Genomic DNA, 23,762 nt, shown 5'->3' with positions numbered 1-23,762 from the left:
TCAACTATTTTATTTTGTTTTGTTTGTCTTAAGCTAGTTTGACTTACATGTGTGTGCTGAATAGAGTTCTAAATTATACAGAGATATGTGCTGACATTTCTTTTCATAGATCTGCCAACAGTTTTGATAATAATGGGAATTGGTTATTTTATGTAAAATTAATTGGTATTCTATGCAAATAACCTCAACAAATCATTGCTAGTAATTATTAATACCTATGCATTACTTCTAATTTCTAATAACCATTTACCCAGATAAAAGTCTATGAGTGTAATTGAAGGGGCTTTCCACTGCAGAACATTGGACTCATGGGACCCAAGATGTTTTCTATAGCTAAGATTTCTTTTTTCTTTGTTCATATACTTCTACTCTCCCATACTAAGCTTACACACCTGTTTTACCCCTGTAGTTTCTCTTATCTTCGGTCATATTTAACACAACGTGCCTTATTATGGTTTCATCAATGTGTACAGCATTCCTACCAGTTCAACGTCTTCTAGAATAAATTGGGTTACCTGACAGAGACAATAATTCTATTGATAAGTGGCTATTTTGAGGCCTTGAATTTATTCATAACCAGAACTTTCTGGAAGTTAGCTGTGTATAAATATCTCTTAAGAAATTTGTCACTGTATTTTCGTAAGATACATACTTTGAAATTCATAGGAAGGCATATTTTCTTGACATGCCTTAAGCTAAAAACTAAAGAATTGCAAGGGTTATATGGGTCTTTAGATTTAAATCATTCTCTGTACAACCATAAATCTGTGGTGGAAAACAGATCATGCAACATTTACATATTTCAAATAAATTCTTCTCTTCTACAGGAGTCTCTGCACTAAGAATGTAATTATTGCCTATTCTTAATTTCTCTCTAAATTACTGAGACATTTAATTGTTACAGTGCCTCTTTTTACCATATATTTTGAACTGGAAAGAAATAATTACATTTGTATTTTCCTTCACAAAGTGTGTCTTAAAAAAAAAAAAAGATTTCTGCCTTCTTTTTTCTGTGTATGGTACTCATCTCTTAGCATAGGTCAGAGCCCAATACATGGACCCTTAAATATTTGTTCAATGAATAAATGTGTTTGTATATGTTTGGATAACTTTTACCTAAGAGACCTTGGATTTGCAATAATTTTGTTTGTTTCATTTTAAATTCAATCTCTGTAACTTTTTATTGCACACCAAAGCAATTATGTGTAGAACATTAGTGCTTATTATGAGCCAGACATTGTTCAAAATGCTTTCTATGTAACATCATATTTATCCTCATAATAACCTATAAAGTAGCAGCTATCATTATTCCCGTTTTATGGATGAAGAGACTGAGGCATGAGGAGTTAAGTAACTGGCTTAATGGTATATTGTTAATAAGTAGTAAAGCCAGCTGTTGAACCCAGGAAGTCTAGCTGTAGAGTCTAAGCTCTTAATCATTGTACTACATTGTCAATCATTCAATTAGGTTGTTAGACATAGATTAAAACAAACAAAATACAACAAACAGACACACAAAAATACAATAGAGCTCTTTCTGAAGAATCTGGTGGCAAGAAATTGGAAGATATAAATTTTGTTCTTATTTAACTTGATTTTAAGGTCATCAATTTTATTATAATAAATTGTTTTCCTACAAAGTACTTAGATAAGGAAAACTTTGTGTATAAGTAGAAAATCTGGGAGAAATATTTTAGATGTGACCAATTTGCAAACCAATGACTTGGAATTAGCTTTCGCACAAGTTTTTCTATTACTTTCGAGAGAGATAACAGGAGAAGAAAACATGTAACAGCAGTGTAAAAGGAGCAGGATCAAGAAAATCAATTTTCCAGAGTCATGGACAGTATTCTGGATGCACTTGTACTTAGCAAGGCTTTGCATCTCTTCAACAGGCCAATATGTGCTAATTTTTTCAGTATCACCAATTTAATTTTTGTAATGCATTCTTTCCCATTTTCATAATATAGGAAGATGCAATGATGACTTTATTAGCTGGAAAATATATTTCCACTTTCCAGGATTGGAGAACTGGAGAACTTGAATCTGCATTCTTTAAGCTACAGACATATATATTTAGATATAACTCGGATAATTATGCTTAAACATACACAGAATTACACTCGGATCTACACATATACACTTAGGTAATTATTCCTATCTCTATATTTCATTCTTTTCTCTCAAAATACCAAATATAAGAATATCCAATTAAAGTGATTTTATTTTCTTATTGAGAAATCAAATTCCAATGGAGACACAAAACATATTTATTGGTGGCTATATCTTTGGCAATAAAATACTACAAGATGTCTTTTAGTTCTTGTCCCGGAGTTTTTATTTCCCAAATCTCCCTGGCCCATAATTACAAAGAAACAATTATATTAGTATTTTCACCTCTACATACAAGAAGGAATTGCTTCTACTATCAAATCAGCAAAAAAAAAAAAAAAAAAAAAAGTTTTCATCCTTTACTCAACAGCCTGAGTTGGGCTGGATTTTTACTTTTCAGTTAAACATAAGGTGGAAATGTAAGTAGCAAGAGCAGGAAGAGTAATTTCTGGTATAAACATCTGTAAAGTAAGTAGTTTAACAGCCATTTTACTGAGCTATAGAATAATGCTCACCAAGGAGACCAGATCTCATGGTGTTCTGCAATGATTGGCTGAAACTAAGAAGTGTAGAAGGTAACAGCTTCTGAATACATTATACTAGTTTCAAATTGGCTTACTGTTCAGCAAGACAGAATTCTCACATATATCATCATTTTCTGCTCCTTTTCGAAGTGATGGCAATTGGTGGCAGTCAGACCTATGTTCAAATGTTTACTTCTCCATTATGGGTTAATGGGCAAAGGATGATTACTTACTTTTTTGTGGTTTCATCATCTAAAAGGCGTCTTCATTTGGGCTGTTTGGGAGGATTCACTGAAATGCCTGTCACGGCTCCTGATTATTATCAGTGGCCCAGGAAATAAGAATTTTAGTTCCCTCTCTATCCCTCAAATTAAGCAATTACCATTTTAAAATATTCACCCTCCTTTCCTAAATTCCATCACTGATGTTGTGTGCAATTGACATTGAAATCACTGCGTTGTGACAGGAGAAATGATATAAAAAGATCATCAGTGTTTAAAACTAAGCTTGCAGGAATAGTGTACTTTTAGGCTAGGATATCCTACATGTAATGTACAAATGATTAGGATGAATGGAGTGATAAAGAGAGTTGGCCTCTATTCATAGTTATTCTTGAATAAAGATACACAAGGAAAAAAAATATTGCCTCATGAGTAACAAAAAGAATAGAATAAGAAAATTACATCTCAGCTATTTATTTCTTTATTCTCTGACTTCTATATACATTCTGGTAAATTCCTTGGACATCTAGAGGACCGAACCACAGCGGACAGACAATAAAGGGAGTAGACACCATGCATCCATGAAGCTGCTGCTGTACACTGGAGTGCCAGCTCTCTGGCAGAAGTGCAATGCTCTATGAGACAGCCTACACTAAATGCTTCGATAGGGAGATAACTTCTGATGATGTGATATGACATCTGCATATGAGTATGTCCCCTGATTTGCCAGCGGCAGCTGAGTAGGCATCAATTCCTAGCATGGAGTTCGTGCACAATTTGTGTTTGTACCCAGGGGCAAGGTAGGTTAATAAGGCAAAGAAGGAGGGGAGGACGTAGGAGTGGGTAATAACTGGGGAGGACTTCAGAGCATCAACCTGGGGGGAAGGGAGGAGGGCCAGTGATCGAGGGTGTTCCCCTTGCTTCTGCTATGTGTCAAGTGGCAGGAGAAGTTTTGAAAGCTGCTGTGAGGAGGAGCTAGTGACTGGGTTTTGGGGTGTTTTGTACCCCACCCTCCCCACTTGTCGGAAAACCTCTTTACATTCAGAGGTAATTGAATTGGAAGGAGAAAGACTACCCCAGGAACAGGAGGAAAGCAATTCTCCTGCTGCTCCTCCTCTTGTCACTTATCATTTGCCTCCTGACTCTCCTCCAAATCAAGCTGATCTGCGCCAGGGTGGCAGCAGAATACCCAGCACAAGTGCCAGCCATTGGGAACCTGCTAAGCTGCCCTGTGCATCCCAAGCTGCCCTGTTATCCAGTCACCATCCCTGACCACTGGGACCACTTCTGATGGCTGTGGCCTCTGCAGCACCAGGGAGCACCTTCTGTAAGCAGCTCCTTTTCTCTTTCCTGGTGAGTAACACCCAAAGGATTAAAGAATTCAAGCATGTTACTATGTGCTTCCTCCCTCCAGTTTAGGCTTGAAAGACAATAGGGGTGAGAGTGAAAGGCAGAGAAGATAGAGTAGGAAAACTAAAACAGACCTGAGAAAAATTCAAGGAAGAGTTGAGAGACTTGGGACCCGGATGGCAGGTGTTTTGCTTGCTCTTCAAGTGCCCACGGCCAGATTGTTAGTTTTTCAAGGGAATCCCCTGTTCAGTCTTGCTGTGGTGTTTTTCTAAAGAGTAATGGAATGAATTCATTCCTCAGGCATTGGGCCCAGGAGGTTCTGAGGTTTGCTTTTGCTACTAGTCATAAATAAGCTGCAGTTATTTAACATGCTTAGTTGCAGTGAGCCGTGAGAAGAGGAAAAGGACTCTGGGTGAAGATGGGAATGACCCAAGACTTTCTTAGTTTTACCCAGGAAGAGCTAAGAGTAGGGTACAGCTATTGTTCAAGCAAGGGGTTTAGCTTGAGAAAAAATAATAAAGAAAAATATACCAGCTATTGAAAAATGTCGTTAACTTGGTTATGGTTTTCCACTTAGGTGTTTAATAGCTTTATAACTGTGTATTCAGGTGCTAATTTTTCTTTGGTGGGCAGAGGGAAAGGGGAGTTGTCCCACATCTACATCTGGCATTTCTGAGCACTTAATTTCCTTCTTTTTTTCATTTTAGCCAAATGTTTTAACTTCAAATTATATTTTCAGAATTTAAAGATTTTATTGTATGGGGATAAACATTTTCTCCAAATATATAAAACACAGTGTGGAATTGATGGTTTCCTTCTCATCCTATAACTGCCTGGGTGGGGATTGGGGAAACTCAGAGACCTTACTGAGTTAGTATTAGTCACGTAAAATGTGGTGAAATCTTTCCAAGAATTCATCCAGGTTTCTTTTGCTTTTGGCTTCTGCTCTGTCTAGTATCCTTTGGTTTATCTTCTGCCCATTCATCCGTGATTTCCATAATGACCAAAAGGATGTGTGACCCCAGCTGTCTCCAATTCACTAAGCTGCTAATTTAACCTGAAGACTGGAATAGTACTTCTGGAAACCTACCTCCATTGTCTCTGTCTGCAAACGGAACAGAGAACCAGTGAAGTGGGGTCCTGGGCAGGAAGGAAATAAGACAGGTGTAGGAGTGGGAATGTGGATATATCTTATGAGAATAATGTGTGTATATGTATACATGTATACATATGCATGTATATGTATATGTGTATATGTGTATATTTGAATATCTATTTCTAATTACAAAATGCCCTTTACACATTTTGTATTTAGATTATCAGCAATAGAATTTTTTATGCTTGGAAACTTCTTTAGATATAACTTAGTTCAATCCTTGGCATTAGGAATAAAAATATCAAAAATGCAAATAAAATATCTGTGTTCTAAAAAGTGGTTATTTAAATTAAAACTGAACACAAATGTTCTTTTTTACATTCCAGTCTTTGGTACCATCTGCCTAACAGAGTTTCTGTAAAATTACAACTATAGTTATGAACCACATAACAATGTTAGGGTCAACAATGGGACCCCGTCTACAAATGATGGTCCTATAAGATTATAATGGAATTGAAAAATTCCTATCACATAGTGACATTGTAGCTGTCCTAACGTCAACACATTACTCACGTGTTTGTAGTGATGCTGGTGTAAATAAACCTACTGTATTGCCAGTCATATAAAAGTACAGCAGTGCAATTACAGTCGTGGGCTATGCCATCCAGGTTTGTGTAAATGCACTCTGTGATGTTTGAACAAGGAGGAAATCGGTTGGCTACGCATATCCCAAGAGGTATCCCCATGTTAAGCAGCACATGGCTGTATTTAAATAGGCTAATACAATATATACAATAGACTTGAGATGGAAAAGTAGTGTATATCCACAATATGATTAATAGTCTTCTTTCCTTCTCCCACATAATGGGCCCCATAAATCTAGAACAATATCCTCAGAGAAAAACTTGATCATAAGAACCAATCTATTTCAGGGAAATCTAGCTCTGGTCTATTTTATTTCTAAATAATAAAAAAGTAGTCATTTTAATAAACGGAAGACGAAGCAAATAAACAGAAACTCCCGGAAAGAGAAGCAAAATAGTTTTTAACTCAAAGAAACTTAAACTGATAGCTTTTATTTTTCAGATAGTCTCTGTCTTCTTTCCTTGAACTACCTAGCTTTTTAGGACAATTGTGTCTTGACTTTGATTAAAAATCTTTTCCCTGTTGAAAGCTACTCTTTATATTTTGAAATATGTTTCTTTTTAGACTAATTTTGTGAATGAGATCATTTAGACTTTAAAGTTTATGCAAAGCCAGTCCAAGTAGTGATTTGAGATCAGTAAATATTTGTGCATGTTGTTCTTTAAGAGGTTATAAAAAAACCTCTCAAATATTGTCTAGACTTAATCAACTATACCCTCAAATGGTTTGGGTCTGTGAAAATGTGATTTGTGTACATTATGAAGTATAATATATGATTATTATATTCTAGAGTTAAGTAATTAATGCTAAAAATCAGAATGACATTTATGAATGGCCTTAGAGATGATAACTTTTATATAAAATCAATGGTTCATAACATATTTTCTTAAAATGATACAATATGATTTAGGTTCTAAGAACTACTGTTCATTTTAATTTTGTCATTGATACTAAATGACTATGATGCCCCTAAAACTACATTCTTTGCTGTTTCCTTTTAAAATAAGTATGAAAAATATTGAAGGATTAGAAGATTAACTTGTTGCTGGAATTGACAATATTTTTATCAATAAGACATAATTATAATGTAAAAGTTTGTAATAAAACGTATTCCTAATTATTATCTTTTTCTTTTTTCTTTTTAGGTTTTAATATTGCTTTGCGATGGTTGTCAGAAAATTTCTCTTCAAGTTCCTTATCATCTTCAGGCTGAAACACTTGTAGGCAAAGGTAAAAAACAGTATTAAGAATTTCATAGTTTTAATTGCTACATTTAGTTTCAGGCTGCTCTTGTAAAGTTTGGAATAAAAGTCATATAGTAGCTACGTGGCATTAAAATTCAAATAAAATGAAAGGTAATTTGATTGGGTTTTTTTTTTTTTGTTTTTTGTTTTGTTTTTGGTAGTAGTTAGAAAAAACTAAAGTTCCAAGTTGTATTCTTTTCTTACCAGAAAAATTAGCAAATATCAGAGGACTAAATTATCTTAGTTTAGTTCAAACAAAGCAAGACACCAAAACCAGAAGCATATTTTAATCCACATTGACTTATCTGTAGCCAAAATTACAAAATCGAGATTTTTAAATTGATTTCATATAAAACAGACGTGTCAAAATTTAAATGGCTCAAAATAAAATTTGTGTAAAAATTGATTACAATGAACTGGTATGCATCAATTTATGTGATCTATCTCACAGAATAGCTTGTGAAAGTCAAATAAAATTTCAACTAGTCTTACTATCACAGCCACACCTGAAGCACAGGTTAGTTGTTCTGAGTCCAAGAATAACATCCCTTCCATCAAGGTTTTTCATCAGCATTAAGTTTACATTTAAAAAAACACACTTTAAGTTCAGAAATGGTATCCTTCCCAATAGATGTTGCTTCGACCAGTGCTTTAAATTAATCTCTGGTATCTTTCAAAAACCATATCAAATATATATAGTCTATACTCTAAAGACACACAATAAATATGCTAAATGTATTAAATATGTAAAGGAAATATTTTGATAACAATCACAATATATACTAAGTATTGGGTTTATTAAACCTCCAGAAGATACTATACAATGATTATTTGCAATATTACTGAGAAATATTATATAAGTATAAACCAGTTTTCTTATTTTTGCAAGATTTAACTATCAAAGATTAATTCAAACAAGTTCAAAATCGACTGATGTCATGCGGTTAGTTACCTTACATATAACATAAAACAACAAATTTTTTTTATATGTGTAGAAACCCATAAGTCAAAGTTAAAGTGGAAACAATAAATCCAGTGACACTAAAAACATATTTTGTCTATTCATAAATTAATTTATGATGAAAGTAATGGAAACTGTGACTTCATTAGTGTAATTATTTAATTTTCATGGCCCCTCAGTTTTAGAATAGCAGGTACTCATCAAATTCCAAGTGTGACTTTCTGCTTCTCATGCACCAACTTGCAGTTGTTATTCCTGTAAAACTTGTTCCATTATGTTTCATCTTACAAATTACTGTGAAATTTCTTCCCTGCAGTGAATCTGAAGGAGTGTCTCCAACCAGCCAGCCTAATCCTGTCAAGTGATCCTGACTTCAGAATTCTAGAAGATGGCTCAATTTACACAACACATGATCTTATTTTGTCTTCCCAACGGAAGAGTTTTTCCATTTTTCTTTCGGACAGTCAGAGGCAGGAAGAGAAAGAGATAGAAATTGTTCTGGAAGCAAGAGGAAAGAAGGTATATTCAGCAAAGACTTAACCATGTTAATCTGCTTATGAGAGTCCTTCCTTTCATGGACTTCGTTCCATGTTAAAAATCATTGCTCTTTAATGCTCACTTGGTCGTCTATTTCATTGATAATTAACACATGTAAGGACTAAGCTGTTTTAAGGAGTGTTAGTGCTGTTTATAAATGGTATAAAAATGAACAACTCTATAGCCAGGGAGCAAAGTCAGAATATCAAAGATTTCAGACAGTGCTTTGAGATGTGGTAATAAGAACAACCAACCTGAAGATCAAGGCAGGGGTGAGTCTGTAACAGTGAAAACTGATTCAGGCTGGAAGTGTGGCACTCCACCCTGAGTGGCTCTCTCCCAAGTGACTATGGGTGTGAGTCTCTCTTTAAAGAAGAGAAAGGATTGTCTAAAGCTTACTCCCATCTGAACTGAAAATTCCATGGGGTCCTTTACTTCAGAAAATGAAGAAATGGCCAGTCCATAGCATTGGTTTCAATGTTCTGATGCTAGATTCACTTTCTTGCAGTGAGTGGTGGTGATCAAGGATAAACCTGTATAATTTTACTAACTAGTGTTACCCCAATGCACTTAATAATAATAAAAAAGGAATGGGAAAGGAGAAGGTTATTGGAATTCATGCAAATCTCACTTTAAGCCAATTCTGCACAATGAATTTGGTTTTATAAAATCATTTTTTAGTAAGTGATTTGACTTGAGACTTTCCCAGCTAAATTTCTTTTGATTATAAGAACTCCTCTTCATTAAATTCAGAATATGCTTAAGGATTACAAAATATTATTTTATATCAAAATTGTAAAGAGTCTCCAAATCACATAAAATAAAACATACTTGAAGAAATGCTGACCTGTATTTTGTATAGGTACACAAATACTTTGAAATGCAGCTAGTGTTTCAACAAATTTTGGTTGTACCACTCCTAGTAGAATAAAATCCATTCTTAAATATTTGTTAAGGGATTATCTATTTTTAAGGGTCTTCCTTTCTCAAGATGGCAGCTTTTACCAGTGCCTTATGCAATTCTGGTTTGTTAGCTGGTTAAATCGGGAAAAAGGTGAAACTGTTTCTTAGTCATGGTGTGTGTGTGTGTGTGTGTGTGTGTGTGTGTGTGTGTGATTAATAAAATAATTAAAAAAAAAACCAGAAATAGTTTGGGGTTTATCCGTGACATTATTATGTACACCCTCACTTATTTTCTTCATGTCTGTATAAAAACCCTATAATGATAAGCCATGCTGTGTATTTCTTTCTTCTTCATCAAATGTAGGTTCCTAAGAAGAGACACGCTAAAGACACTGTCCTCAAACGCAGCAAGAGACGATGGGCTCCAATTCCATGTTCTCTGATGGAGAACTCACTAGGTCCATTTCCACAACATGTTCAGCAGGTACATTTCATCTTGTTTTATTTCATAGGTTAGAGGGTTTTTGGTTGTGTGTTTGTTTTTCAACATTCCATTTGAATTGCACAATATTTTGAATCAGGGCTTTAACCTATTGGTACTAATAAGGATCATCCATTCACCAGAAATAGGGTCCCGTAGAAGTGAATCAGTGTCATTTGTCACTTTCCTCCAGAAATCATATTTAACATTTAGAAAAAATTCTATATTTTGAGTTTCTGATGCTCTTAGGTTTCCACCCAGATTTCCCTAAATACTCTACTGGACTTTAGCATTCATGTACAGAGGACATGCCTACAGATTTTGCATAATTCAACTCACGATTTAACACATCCTCACAAAAAAGAGGTCAATATTTATGTTTACCAAAAAGGTGGTGTCACTGCCAGGTAAGTCTAGGGTAAATATAGGCCAGCTTTGAAGTTATGCAATTTTTGAAGAATTAATTTTGGGAGGAAAGTTACATTATTTCTATTTTTTTAATCACGAAATTCTCCATTCCAAATAATTCAAAATCACTGAAACTGTTACTATAATTGATACAGGAATAAGAGCAAGTGAATAGGAATTACAAAGGTGTATTCAACTCCATAAATTTTCCACAAATATGCAGATAATACAAAAGCATTTGGGACCAAATAAATGACAGTTTGTGGCTTTGCATATTCAGAATATGAATAAGAATTTGAAAAATATGGGAGATGGCAGGTAGATAAATGGAGGAAAGAAAGAATAGGTGAGTAGGAAAGAAAGCAAGTGATAAAAAAACAAACACGAAACATCAAAAGATGTCAGATTGAAGATAATTTTTATACTAAATTGTCACTTACTGTTATAGGTCCAATCTGATGCTGCACAGAATTACACCATCTTTTACTCCATAAGTGGACCAGGAGTGGACAAAGAGCCCATAAATTTGTTCTTCATAAATAAAGACAGTGGGGATATCTTTTGTACACGAAGCATAGATCGTGAGCAATATGACCATTTTCCGGTAAGATAATTTGATTACTTATTCAGAATTATGTTTTTTATTACTGGTTTAATATTTTCAGTGTTGCTTGTTTATATATTAAAAGAGTCAATTACTTGATTTAATATTTTAAATATCATTAATGTGTAACATAAACTACAAATTTCTATTGATGCCATTGATGAAAAAATACAATGAATATAAGGGAAGAAAAGTGGAGAACTATAGAAAGTATAATGACAAAATTTTAAAGGACAGGTTTTGATCTGTAGAATCCTGGGATAACAGTGAATTTATTGGGTTCAAAGTTCCCTGAGATAACATGGTTCAATTATTTTCAACTCTACCTGTACATTATAAATGACATGATAACTTTTTAAAAAAATACTGGTCCTCTGGCCTATCCTCAGAAATGCTGATCTAATTATTCTGACACGGGGCCCAGTCAGTTGAAAATTAGAAGTCATCCAAGGTGATTCTAAATGTGTCCTAAGGTTGAGATCTGCTGTTGTAGCCTCTTCCATATAAATAGCATTGTGCTTTTCTTTTTTTCTTGCTGACTGTCCTTCGGGAACAAAAATCTTGAGCATCATTTTATTTCCTTATAATAAATTCGTTTTATTCTATCTAATCTTACCCATCCCCCAAATTCTCAGTCTTCTGAAAATTCAATCCTTTTTTTTTTTTTTTTTTTTTGGCTTTCTGTTTCAACTTCACATGTCTCCTTCGCATTCTGATATCTAATCTGACATATAAGAATTCACACTGAATTTCGGGGTGATGGAGAATGGAACTGTTTAAGCAATCGGTATCTTGAATTATAAGACAGTGTAGTAAAGACATTTTTGGTAAAGAAGCACATGAAAAGGGAATTTATCTTATACCTGGGAAGTTCAGAAAGTAAAATCTTAGCAGACATCTGAAAGATGAGTAGGAATTGGTGGCCACACAAAGGCAGCCATTGAAAGAAGTCAATAGTGTGGGGAGGAAGAGGTACCCAAGTGTTATAGGCCGAGGCATCAGCAATAGAAAGATTCATTTGTTTAAAAGAAATCAACAAGGACAACAACAAACCCTGGCTGAAGTGTTGTTTGAAGTTAAGGAAGAGTGTGAAATACAAGGCTAGAGTGGTAAGAAAAGAACAGACTTGAAGGACCTTATAATTCATGCTAAGGACCCTATCCTCAGGATGTCAGAGCACTACACTATATAAGGTAGTGCAATTTTTGGAATAACATGAATGTTCCACTTCAGGGATTTCATAATGAAATAAAATGGTTTGCAAACATTTTTATCTTTCTGTCAAGAAGCCAAATAAATAATGGTCAAATAACACACACATATCCATCCCTGTGTATGTAAATATGTAAGCTCTCTGCTGCTTTGGGAGTTCCTTCACAAGAAGAAAGATCTAACACTAGCAGTCACTCTTGTAGAGAAGTATAAAGCTGCCTACTCTACATGTTGAGATGTACTCTTCATTTTTACTGTGCTGATAACACCCCATTTATGGATTTTGAGGTTTCAGCTGCTTCTCACTGGTCAACCTTCTGTCTGTCTTGACTTATTGGGATTATTGCCATGAAAAACAAAGAAAATCATTTAAAATTAAAATATCCCTTTGCTATTTTTTTGACATTTTTTTTTTTCAGGACAAAGGAATAAAGTAGTTTGGAATTTATGCTCAAAGTTGAGCTTTTGAATAACTTGCATAATTAGTCATGTTTCTCTAGTTTCCATTTACATGGTTAAGTTTGAATTGCCATTAAGAAATGCCACTTGCAAATCAGTAACATTCTTAAAGGGAAGTATAACAACCAGATGTGAACATGATGCAGGTTGTACAATCACTTGAGGCCATATGGAATAGAAGCCTTCTCTGTCAATGTAGAGATTAACAGTAAAATAATATGTCTTTGCTTTTCTATCAAATCAATTGCCCTTATTGTTTTATACTGAAAAGCTTATTTTTCTGGAAATTAGTAGATTTTCAATACCTGCCACTTTTCCTTTTAGTCTCGAATAGGTCACAGCCTCAAGAATTGGTTTTCTTCTCTGTTTTACCGGCTGCTAACAGTTGTCTCACCTACCACCTCAGAGTTGTTTTGGTCGTCAAATGCCATAATGTTGGCAAGATCACTATATAACTGTAAAGCTCTTTTAAAATATCCTAATGGTAAATCAAATAAGGCACATGCTCCAGAATTTTGTTCTCAAAACTGGGGATTTTGATGGGATTTCTCAGTTCTTTGCTTTTATCTAACCTCTATAAATAAGTGTTAATAAATTATTATTTGAAATAATTGATTTCATTGATTATTGGGAACGGTAGCCATGGTTCAAATTCAATACATATCATCGCTGTGCTCCTGTTCTCTCTCTTGCCCCATGTTGTATTGTTTACCTTTGCCTCGTGGAGACTTTTCGGGGTCAGTCACACCATTTTCACAGTTGGAGGAGTTAGTCATAAACCACTCAACTCATCTAATTTTTTAGGGATTCACATAAGGTCATTTTTCCAAGTTTTTTAAAAGAGTGTACAAAAAGAGAATTTTCTTCAATAATTCCAAGTTATTCTATGAAAGAAAGCAGCTACAAACACTTTTACTCTTTTAAAAAAATATATTAAAGAATAGTTGGCATACAATATTACGTTAATTTTAGATGCAACACTCTTCCTCTTTGAGTGTTGAGGAGAATCTGTACCCTTTATAAGTTCACAGGGAAAAATCAGTTCAATCTGTTTTCTTCTTACCTATCCAATAAGAACCTTACTATCTTATAACCTATGTTTCCTTTTTGAGACACACAAGTCTATCCATTGTCTTTATATGTGTGTTGTTAATCACATTGTGTACCCACTCAGCTTTGGTGTTACCGCTCTCCCTTTCTCTTTGCCCAATCTACACTGGATACCTGATGCCCCTCTTTACAAGCCCAAATTCAAGTCCCAACTCCTGCTGTCAACTTTTTGCATATTCCCAAAGATGAGAGCAATTTCAAAGATAAGCACAAATTATAGTATGAGAGGGCTAAAAGAGCTGGGTTTCTTCAAGCTATAGAGGCGATTCAAGGGGAAAAGGACACCACAATAATACACACTTGAAATGAAATAATACTCTTCTAATTCAGCTAAAAATATGCTAACTCTAAAGTATATTCTATTTATGTATACTTATTATATTTATTTATACTTATAACAGTATTTAAATGTATTATTTTGCTTTTAATATAGAATAATGAGAATAACTGTTAAGCAATTACTTTTAAGTTTCTTTGAAATTATTGTTGTAATGACTTTAAAAATATTTATAATTATGTTCTCTATTATATGAATATAAGTGTATTCTCCTAGGGGGCTAGGCTACACTTTAAGGTTTAGCTACATTTCTAGTTTAAGTTGTCCCCTTTACAGTAAAGATTTCAATTTTGATTTATTTTTTAGGTACTCAGCTCATTTATAGCAAAACGAAAAACAATACCTGAAATGGTACCGGAAACAAAATCACCACATCTGAATCAGTGGAAAGTGAAATAATATTTACTTGTCTTAGGTTGGTGCAAAAGTTATTGTGGTTAAAAAGGTTAAGAAATAATTGCAAAAACTGCAATTCCTTTTGCACCAACCTAATAGTTAAACATCAGGAAATATTATTTCAAAGGACAAGTGATTATATGGCAGGAAGCAGATGATCATTTTCATTGAAGAGAAAAACTAGCAAAGAATAGTGTAAATTATAGCAGAATGGGCTTAGATTAGATATGAAAATATTTTAATGTCAATGTGATGAGATAAAAAAAGAATTCATTACAATTGATTCCGTAGAATATTTATGACATTTTTTACAGAGGGTGAACTTAGGTGTAGTCTGTCTTCCTAAAAGGAAAAGATGTGTGGAATTGAATGTAAAAAGCTAATTGTTGAAGAATTCCCCAGTGTAAGACTCTGTGTTAGGTGCTCCAGACACACAAATATCTGTAAGACACAGACTTCGTCTCTGAGGACAATTGTAATCTAATGGAGACATAAAACAATTTCATAATTTTCTCTAACTGCAACTCTCAACTGGCAGCAGTTTAAAGAAAAAAATTATATCAAAAATGGGGAGAGGAAGGCTGAATAGTTTGACATCTGGATGTGATGGTGGTGAGGATGATGATGGCCGTAATGGCAATGGTGATGGTAGTGGTGGTGAAGGGGTGGTAATACACTCCAGTATTACACTCCTGAGTTCAGAATTTATTTGAGAAATAAGATATAGAGACCAGACTGTGGAAATCAAAGTATAAACTTTGTTACTCAAATAGCACACCTGGAGGTTGTTTGGGGAAAAGTGAATAAGGGGACAGAGAGAACATGGATGGTTATTTCAACACTTCCCATCCTAGAGATTAGAGTGGAAATTACTTCTCCTCTATGTTAACATGTGAAGATGAAATGTTGCCTTTTAACACGTTAATGAGGGTTTTGTGGTTACTTTGGTCAATGATGGATAGGCAGATCACTGAAGAGTGTGATGAAGGTATAACGTTTAAAGATGTGCTTTATGGATATGAATCTCACTCCTGAGTTTTACATAGGTTGGAGAAGGTCAGTTAAGACAATTGCAGGATAGCTGGTAGGACAACATAGTTAGTTGTCCATAGATAGTTGATAGGATACTTATGGAGTCTCATGAAGATGATGGCATTGGGAATAGAAAAAAGGAGATGGATGATAGAGACATAGAAATGCCATAATTGCTAGAACTTGGCAACTGACCAAAACGGCTAAGGAAAAAGAAGGAGGAGTTAGATACCTGGAATTTTATGAATAATTTTGGTTCATTTTAGAAGATGGTTACAGTAGGGAACTCAAGAGGAGCTAATTGTGGTGAAGAACTGAATGAATACAGAGTTCACTTTGGACAGGTTTAGTTGGTTCTGTCAGGGAAGAAAATCTGTTTAACTCAACAACCATTCATTGAACACTTTCTACGCATAAGCCACTTAAAAGGAGTGCAGAAATAATATGACAGTGTTGAAAGGGAAAGAGCATTAAATCCTGGCATTTGGGATTAAGATATATCATTTTGAGATGAAATTTGGAATATGTACATGATTTTATTAGCATTTTTATTATACAAGAAATGTGTGTTTATGGTAGAAAAATGAGAAAAAGCAGTAAATAGAGGGAAAAAAATCATCCAGATAGTTGATATATATTTATATTTATATATCAACTGCAATAAATAGAATTATATTTTTTATAAACTTAAAAAAGACTTTTTATTAGCATAACCGGGGGATGTCGACATGCCTTCTAACATGCAGAACCGCATGCAGTTAATCAGGGAATGGAGCAGCCTCATGCAGCTGGAGTGCATGGGAGAATAATGAGAACCCGGGAAGAGGACTGAAGCCACATGGCACGCCTAGACTGTGCTGGTGTGTTGTCTCTCAGTTACATAAGTTCTTAGATACATGCACTATTGTGGATGATTTCTTAAACATTACGTCTTTCCCCAACTGCTAGGTTTAATTTTGTGCATGATTTGTTATTTAAGAATAAGCTGATGGCGTTTGTCTACCTTTCAGCTGATTGCATATGCAACAACCGCAGACGGTTATGCACCAGAGTACCCACTCCCCTTATTATTCAAAGTTGAAGATGATAACGATAATGCCCCATATTTTGAGAATAAAGTGACTATCTTTAGTGTGCCTGAAAATTGCCGATCCGGTAAGTTCACATTTTAGAAAAACAATAGATTTTTGCTTTAATTGAATCCCTCATTAATATTTTAAATGCATAATATGTTTATTCTAAACATATTTAATTGCTTGACTTTCAAGGATATTCTACATAAAACTCTGTTGTCTTCAAAGGCAAACCTTTTAGTGCTCACTGTGCTCTGCACATATAGAAGGCAGCTAACTGATACGTAAAGTTTCTAACTTTGTTAGATTAATCCACAGTGAATACGAAGGTGTGACAGAAAAATGCTGTTTATATTTTCTAATTTGACCATGTACATATGTGTCACAAATATATTTATAAAGCCATAAATGATTCGAGTCTCTATAAAGTCTCAGTACATTTTCAAGGACCCAGAAATAAATCGCGGCATGGAAATGCTAATCTGATTTACAACAACACATGCATTGCTTTACTTGGCATGTTTTCCAGACAAATTGAAAAAAATAATTGAAACTGGTTTGATGCTATGGGCAGCCAAGATTGTGATCTTAGTATACCCAGCGGCATAACAAGACTTCCTAGTTTATTAAAAAAAAAAAAAATCTACAAAGAAATGTTGTCAGTTCTCATGCTTCCCCTATTTTGTCACCACTATAAGTGTGTATTTAATATTGCTTTCCCACAATAAGTGGTTTGCTAAAGCAACATTTCTAATACACTGATTTCTGGGCCATAAAACTTGACCTAAGGTACTCAAACTAGTGCATAATATTTGTGTCTAACATATATGAATAATTACTTGCATATATTAATAATCCAACATATTTATTAAAACATAAAATCTTTATCATAAGCAAAGCTGTGCTATTACTCTAGTTAACATTATCAAATTGGGCTATAAAGGAAACAAGATATACAGAGAAGTTCCATCCAAAAATGGCCCATGAATTCCGGTAGTGGGTTGGGGGGGAAGTATTTGAGAATCACTGTGACCAAGGGTAGGGTGAATGTTCTTAGATATGTGGGATACAAATCATGTTATTCACAGTACCTACTTAATTGAAATTTCTAAGTAAGGATAGCTTAGAGATTTGGAGAGCATTTAGATACTCTTCCACTTACCTACAAAATTAATCTACTTGTGGGTTTTGGGAGCATATACTACAGCCATGCGTTGATTTAATTTTTGTCTGTAATTCAATTATATTGCTACTTGAAATAGTTGACTCTACTGCATTTATTTAAACAGGCACCTCAGTGGGAAAAGTGTCTGCCATCGACCTCGACGAACCTGACACTCTACATACTCGTCTGAAATATAAAATCTTACAGCAAATCCCAGATCATCCAAAGCATTTCTCCATACATCCAGACACAGGTGTCATCACCACAACTTCGCCTTTACTGGATAGAGAAGTAATGAATTGGTTATTAATTTTCCAGTCACTGACCTATATTTAAATGATAATGAACTCCCAGAAAAGTTACAGTAAGGTCCCTTGTAGCTCCCTCTCCAAGCATACTTCCATATAGGCTGTGGTTAGGGACAGCCTGTATGGAAGTATGGACACTTCTCTGGACACTTCTTTTGTCCCTACAGAGATTTGGGGACGGTACAAGGTATTAGATGAGGTCTCACTTAAGATCATTGACTTGATTTGATGTACATATGCTAACATAAAAAAAATAGCTTTACATGTTATGTTAGACACATCAGCTTTTCATTGTCCTGACTGACCAGTCTCTTGCTCTATATTTTTATTTATGCTGACTTTTTTTTGAAAAAAATATTCATCAATATTTCTTTTTCCTTTTTTTCAGAGCTGTGATACATACAAGTTAATAATGGAAGTACGAGACATGGGGGGCCAACCTTTTGGTTTAGCTAATACAGGAATAATTACTATTTCACTCGAAGATGAAAATGACAATGCACCATATTTTACAGAAACCGCTGTGAGTTTATCTCTGTATTCATTCATCTAAGTTCATTTACTTTTTCAAACAACAAATCTGGAATTAGGTTGCTCTGTGAGATTACATATTTTGGTTTTAATAACTACCATTTACAAATAACATAAGCAGAAAAATACAATTTCTATAAAAATATTGAAATGGCGGTTATTTCTGGATGCTAGGAAGGTATCTACTCCCTTGGCTGTCTAAAAGTTCCTTAGCCCTTGAAGCTGTTCATACATCAACAGCATCAGTGTTTTCTTGGATGCTAAGCTCCAGTATCAGATTCCTTAGATTTAAACTCCTTTTATAGGATGAAGGAGAAGAGGCCTTCTCTCTGGCGTCATTTACACTTCAATATATTAAGATGGAAAGAGACTAAAGCCATAAATTTGTAATAAGAAGAGGCAATTTTTTTCAGTATTTTGCAGAAGTAGAAGAAAACAGAATTGATGTTGAGATTTTACGAATGGCGGTACATGACAAGGATTTGCCAAGCACTCCTCACTCAAAAGCTGTATACACAATCCTACAGGGGAATGAAAATGGAAACTTCAAAATTAGCACAGACCCAAATACGAATGAAGCAGTCTTGTGTGTTGTCAAGGTAAACAAACAAACAAAAAAAATCAAGTGATACTTTAAAAAATTCTACTTAATTGATATATAGGTATTTATATATGTGCATATATGTATGCGTGTGTATATATATATATATATATATATATATATATATATATATATATTCCTGTATGTATATGACTAGAGAATTACAATGCAATGCTAAAATGATTATATTGGTTTACATAAATTTATTGTTATTATTATTATTTCACCCTTATTTTCTGTCTTAGAGGAAAGACATATCAGGTACAAAACTTATTGTTCTATAGATGAGGCAAACCAAGGCAGAGAAATTTTGAATTAGTAATCAGATACTAGCCTGAGAAAGTTTCTTAGGCACTCACTTGTTCAAATATCTTATTTTATAGAACACAAGACAGAGAGAAATGGAAGAGTCACTAACTGAAATCAAACCTCTTGACTTTTCAATCCCCTTCATGCTCATATTCTATTTTTACCTCTCTATAGTGATTTTATAAAACAATTTACTAAATATCCCCATGAATTCACCTAAATTTGAGGTAGCCAGTGTTTTAGGATTTTAAAAATTTAATTGCTATTACTGGCACCTGCAATGATTACTTTAACTGAACCTGGTTCTGTTCTAAGTCCTTCTGCCCAGAGCCCTCACTAACATGTCCCACATCTTCCCTCATTAATTTCCTAGAAGCTTTATGCACAAATTGTGCTTCCTTCATGAGATTCGTAGAAAATGTCCTTTAATTATTATATTTCCTGTTATTTCTCTTTTTCTTCTTCTTTGCTTCTAGGTTTCTTTCCATTTTGTTCTTATTTTGATAGATTTCAGTCTTTAATTATTTAACTGTTCTTTCAGATTCTTTCTAATCATTCAGTTCAGGACTAAGCATTTTGAATAGGCACTAAACAAACCCAAATATAAAGTGCTTTGAAAGTTGCTGCTAGATAATTTCATTTAATCTTCCGATTCATATAGTTGGAGAACTGCTCCATTATAGCCAAAGCTCATATGCTAATACTCTCTCTAATGATTTTATACACTTAGCTTGGAGTGACTTCTGCTGTTTTGGTTATCACTGCTATCCCATTTGATAAGCAATGAAATAATAATTAATAGTGATCTATTAGAGTTTAGTCAAACACTTATTCTGTATTCCTGTTAATATTTAAACTTACAATGAAAAAATGAAAGCAGGACCTTCTAGAAGAAAAGTGAGAAGAAAAATTGGTTGAATCTTAAAACAATTTTGAATTTGATAGAATTTGTCATTATAGGAAGCTAATTATTAGTCTTTAATTGCATTACCACCTGCTTTTGGTAACATTTTATACAAAAAAATGATATTCCCTTTTGTGCTAAAACTTGGAATCATGGTTATAAGTCTTCTACATATAATGTTATATATTGAATAATCAAATTATGTTTATTTAACAGCCATTGAACTATGAAGTCAATCGTCAAGTTATTTTGCAAATTGGTGTACTTAATGAAGCACAATTCTCTAAAGGACCAAACTCACAAGCTCCCACTATGTGCACTACAACTGTCACTGTTAAAATTAAAGACAGTGATGAGGGCCCTGAATGCCAACCACCAGTAAAAGTTATTCAGAGTAAAGATGGCCTCCCAGCTGGCAAAGAACTTCTTGGATACAAAGCATTCGATCCAGAAACACGCAGTAGTGAAGGCTTAAGGTAATGCATTTTTCAAAAAGGTCCTTACTTTTAATTGTGATGTAAACTAACTTCAAATTTGTAGAAGTTCTGTGTATTTTTCAGAATGACAGATGTTGAGATTATGTCCACTTTTTGGTTTGAGCACTTATATTTGATTTCTAAAAACTAGGTATAAGAAGCTAGGCGATGAAGATGACTGGTTTGAAATTAATGAAGTCACTGGTGACTTGAAAACTTTAAAAGTGCTAGATAGAGAATCAAAATTTGTAAAAAACAATGAATACAATGTTTCCGTGGTTGCAACGGATGCAGGTGAGTGCAATTTTCTAGAAATAAAATATAAGTATATGATATATTTTCAAGGAAATCTTGGGGAGAATTTTGTTTACTTCCAGATCAAAATTTAAGGCAAAAATGTTTGCATTACGATTGCTCAATTTTTTGGAGACCACTCAATTTATTTAAATTAATTATTTTTTTTTCAGTTACAGTTGACAGTCAATATTATATTTTATCTTAGTTTCAAGTGTACCCAGTATAGTAGTTAGACATTTATATAATTTATACTAGACTAATTGATCCCCCCAATTAGTCTAGTACCCACCTGGCACTATACATAGTTCTTACAACATTTTTAACTATATTCTCTAAGTTGTACTTCCCATACTTTACATCCCTGTGACTATTTTGTAACTACCAATTTCTATTTTTAATCCCTTCACCTTTTTCATCAAGCCTCTCAACCTACTTCTCCTCTGGCAGCCATCAGTTTGTTCTCTGTATCTATGAGTCTGTTTCTGTTTTGTTTATTTACTTTGTTCTTTAGATTCCACATATCAGTGAGATCTTATGGTACTTGTCTTTCTCAGTCTGACTTATTTCACTTAGCATAATACCCTCTAGGTCCATCCATGTTGTTGCAAAAGGTAACATTTAATTCTTTTTATGGCTGAGTAATATTACATTGTAAATATGTTCTACTTCTTCTTTATCCAGTCATCTCTTGGTGGGCTCTTTTGTTGCTTCCATATCTTGGCTATTGTAAATAGTGAACATAGAGTGGTGAACATAGAGCATACATTTTGTTCAAATTAGTGTTTGGATTTCTTGGGATAAATACCCGGAAGTGGAATTGCTGGGTCACAAGGTAGTTATATTTTTTAATTTTCTGAGGAACCTCCAAGATGTTTTTCATATTGGCTGTACCAGTTTGTAAGCTCACCACCAGTGCACAAGGGTTCCTTTATCTCTGCATCATTGCCAACACTTGTTGTTTGTTAACTTATTGATGATAGCCATTCTGATAGGTGTGAGGCAATATCTAATTGTGGTTTTAGTTTGCATTTTACTGAAAGAGAGCACCCCATTTAGACCCCAGTGCATCAGTACCACAAAGTGAGGAGGAGGTAGATGGCCAAAGTCCTAGTTTCAAGATCCATGTTACTTGATACCTGCCTTGGACATGGTAGCATCTTCGAGGATGCCCATTTTATTCAGGAGTACAGATTAATTTACTGTGATTTGAACGATCTGTAGGAGTTCAACCCACCTAAAACAATTGGGTCCAAGGTAGGTTTATTCTGAGTCTCTCTTAATGGGAAACAGAATAGTCATCCTAATTCCTAAAGAAAAGATTAAACAATGACTCTTAAACAAGTTTTGCTGTAGTTTGCAATCCTTTTCCAAGGTTAATTCTAGAACGTATCCTGTGAAGAAATGTTGTTCAAATGTCATAAAGTAGTCCTCTCAAAATCCTTGTAAACATGCACTCCTAGCAGTAAACCATGAACCATTTAGTGTAAGTCCTTACCATTGCCTTTCCTTGTGGTAATGCAAGTGCCTGACTTAAGGTTTGATTGCTGAGGCATCCACTTCAGAGATGGCCGTCTCAAATAAATACACTGCTAGCCACACACCAGATAAAGAACCAGGCTGCTTCCCTCACCCCTGGTTTGTTCTCCTCCTGTGCTTTGAATTCCCACTTTTATGTTTTAAATTCACCAATCAAGAGTGAGCCTGCAGAACCCTAGGCCCCTCCCCAATCCCGACTCGAGGCACACAGAGAACTTGCCTCTTCCCACTTCCCCATCCCATCCTCAACTCCCATGATCTTGCTGTGTGGCCCCTGGTGTGCCATGTAATTTCCAGGACTCTTGAGTAATAAACCTTATTTTTATTTATTTATTTTTTTTCCAAAGTTTCCTGACAGCATCTTGCAATCATAATGAGAACCACAGGCCTGGTCTAGCCACAAAATTGGTTATTGATAGGCTGAGACTGGCACATACACTCTTAATGTAGTTCTTTCAATACAGGTAGAATTTAAAAAGCTACTAAAGAATGGGAAAAACACTAGCTGAGAAATATAGTTAATTTTGCCACTACTCTATAATCCTGGGTGATTTGCTGCTTCTATATAAGTAAAAGTGAAATTTGAATGGTTTAAAAGATAATTATGTTGTCAGACAAGGATTTATATTTACTCATTTATCCCACAAATGTTGACTGTTTAGTAAGTTCCAAGGTACTAGGCAAGGTACTATGGAAACTAGAATTCATAAGACAAGGTCAAAATTTCACATGATATCAATGAAAGGATTATTATATTCTCATAAGAGATTCTATGGTATGAAACTTTCCCTATAAAGGAAGTAGTACTTATGAAGAAGTAGAAATCAGTTAAGAGCTGCCCTAATTAAAGGATAAAAGGAGGAGATTTCACAGAAATGCAGAAGCTTGGTGATGGGAAAATGAAACACCACTTGGAGAGAAGAAAAACAT

At 34.4% G+C, this 23,762-nt stretch overlaps 1 protein-coding gene across 3 annotated transcripts in view; it reads left to right on the top strand.

The window, feature by feature from the left end:
* The window catches only part of DSC1 (desmocollin 1), a 316,195-nt gene that overhangs the window by 285,139 nt on the left and 7,294 nt on the right, over window positions 1-23,762 (top strand). The window contains exons 8-19 of one of the 3 annotated variants that reach the window (XM_088797947.1): window positions 3,388-3,657; window positions 4,017-4,210; window positions 7,094-7,178; window positions 8,470-8,672; window positions 9,958-10,077; window positions 10,931-11,086; window positions 16,643-16,787; window positions 17,995-18,161; window positions 18,567-18,701; window positions 19,123-19,308; window positions 20,740-20,999; window positions 21,151-21,293. In XM_088797947.1, coding sequence (XP_088654073.1) covers window positions 4,148-4,210; window positions 7,094-7,178; window positions 8,470-8,672; window positions 9,958-10,077; window positions 10,931-11,086; window positions 16,643-16,787; window positions 17,995-18,161; window positions 18,567-18,701; window positions 19,123-19,308; window positions 20,740-20,999; window positions 21,151-21,293 — 1,663 coding nt within the window. In that variant the 5' untranslated portion in view covers window positions 3,388-3,657; window positions 4,017-4,147. Of the gene's footprint in view, window positions 1-2,713; window positions 3,658-4,016; window positions 4,211-7,093; window positions 7,179-8,469; window positions 8,673-9,957; window positions 10,078-10,930; window positions 11,087-16,642; window positions 16,788-17,994; window positions 18,162-18,566; window positions 18,702-19,122; window positions 19,309-20,739; window positions 21,000-21,150; window positions 21,294-23,762 lie in introns of those variants that run through there. The other 2 variants (XM_088797949.1, XM_088797948.1) reach the window with 2 other exon arrangements.

Source organism: Rhinolophus sinicus, chromosome 4, assembly GCF_057876585.1.
Source record: "Rhinolophus sinicus isolate RSI-liver-muscle chromosome 4, RSI-T2T, whole genome shotgun sequence".
Taxonomy (NCBI): domain Eukaryota; kingdom Metazoa; phylum Chordata; class Mammalia; order Chiroptera; family Rhinolophidae; genus Rhinolophus; species Rhinolophus sinicus.
Note: the sequence above shows the minus strand (reverse complement) of the source record. Positions and strands in the feature narration are given on the sequence as shown.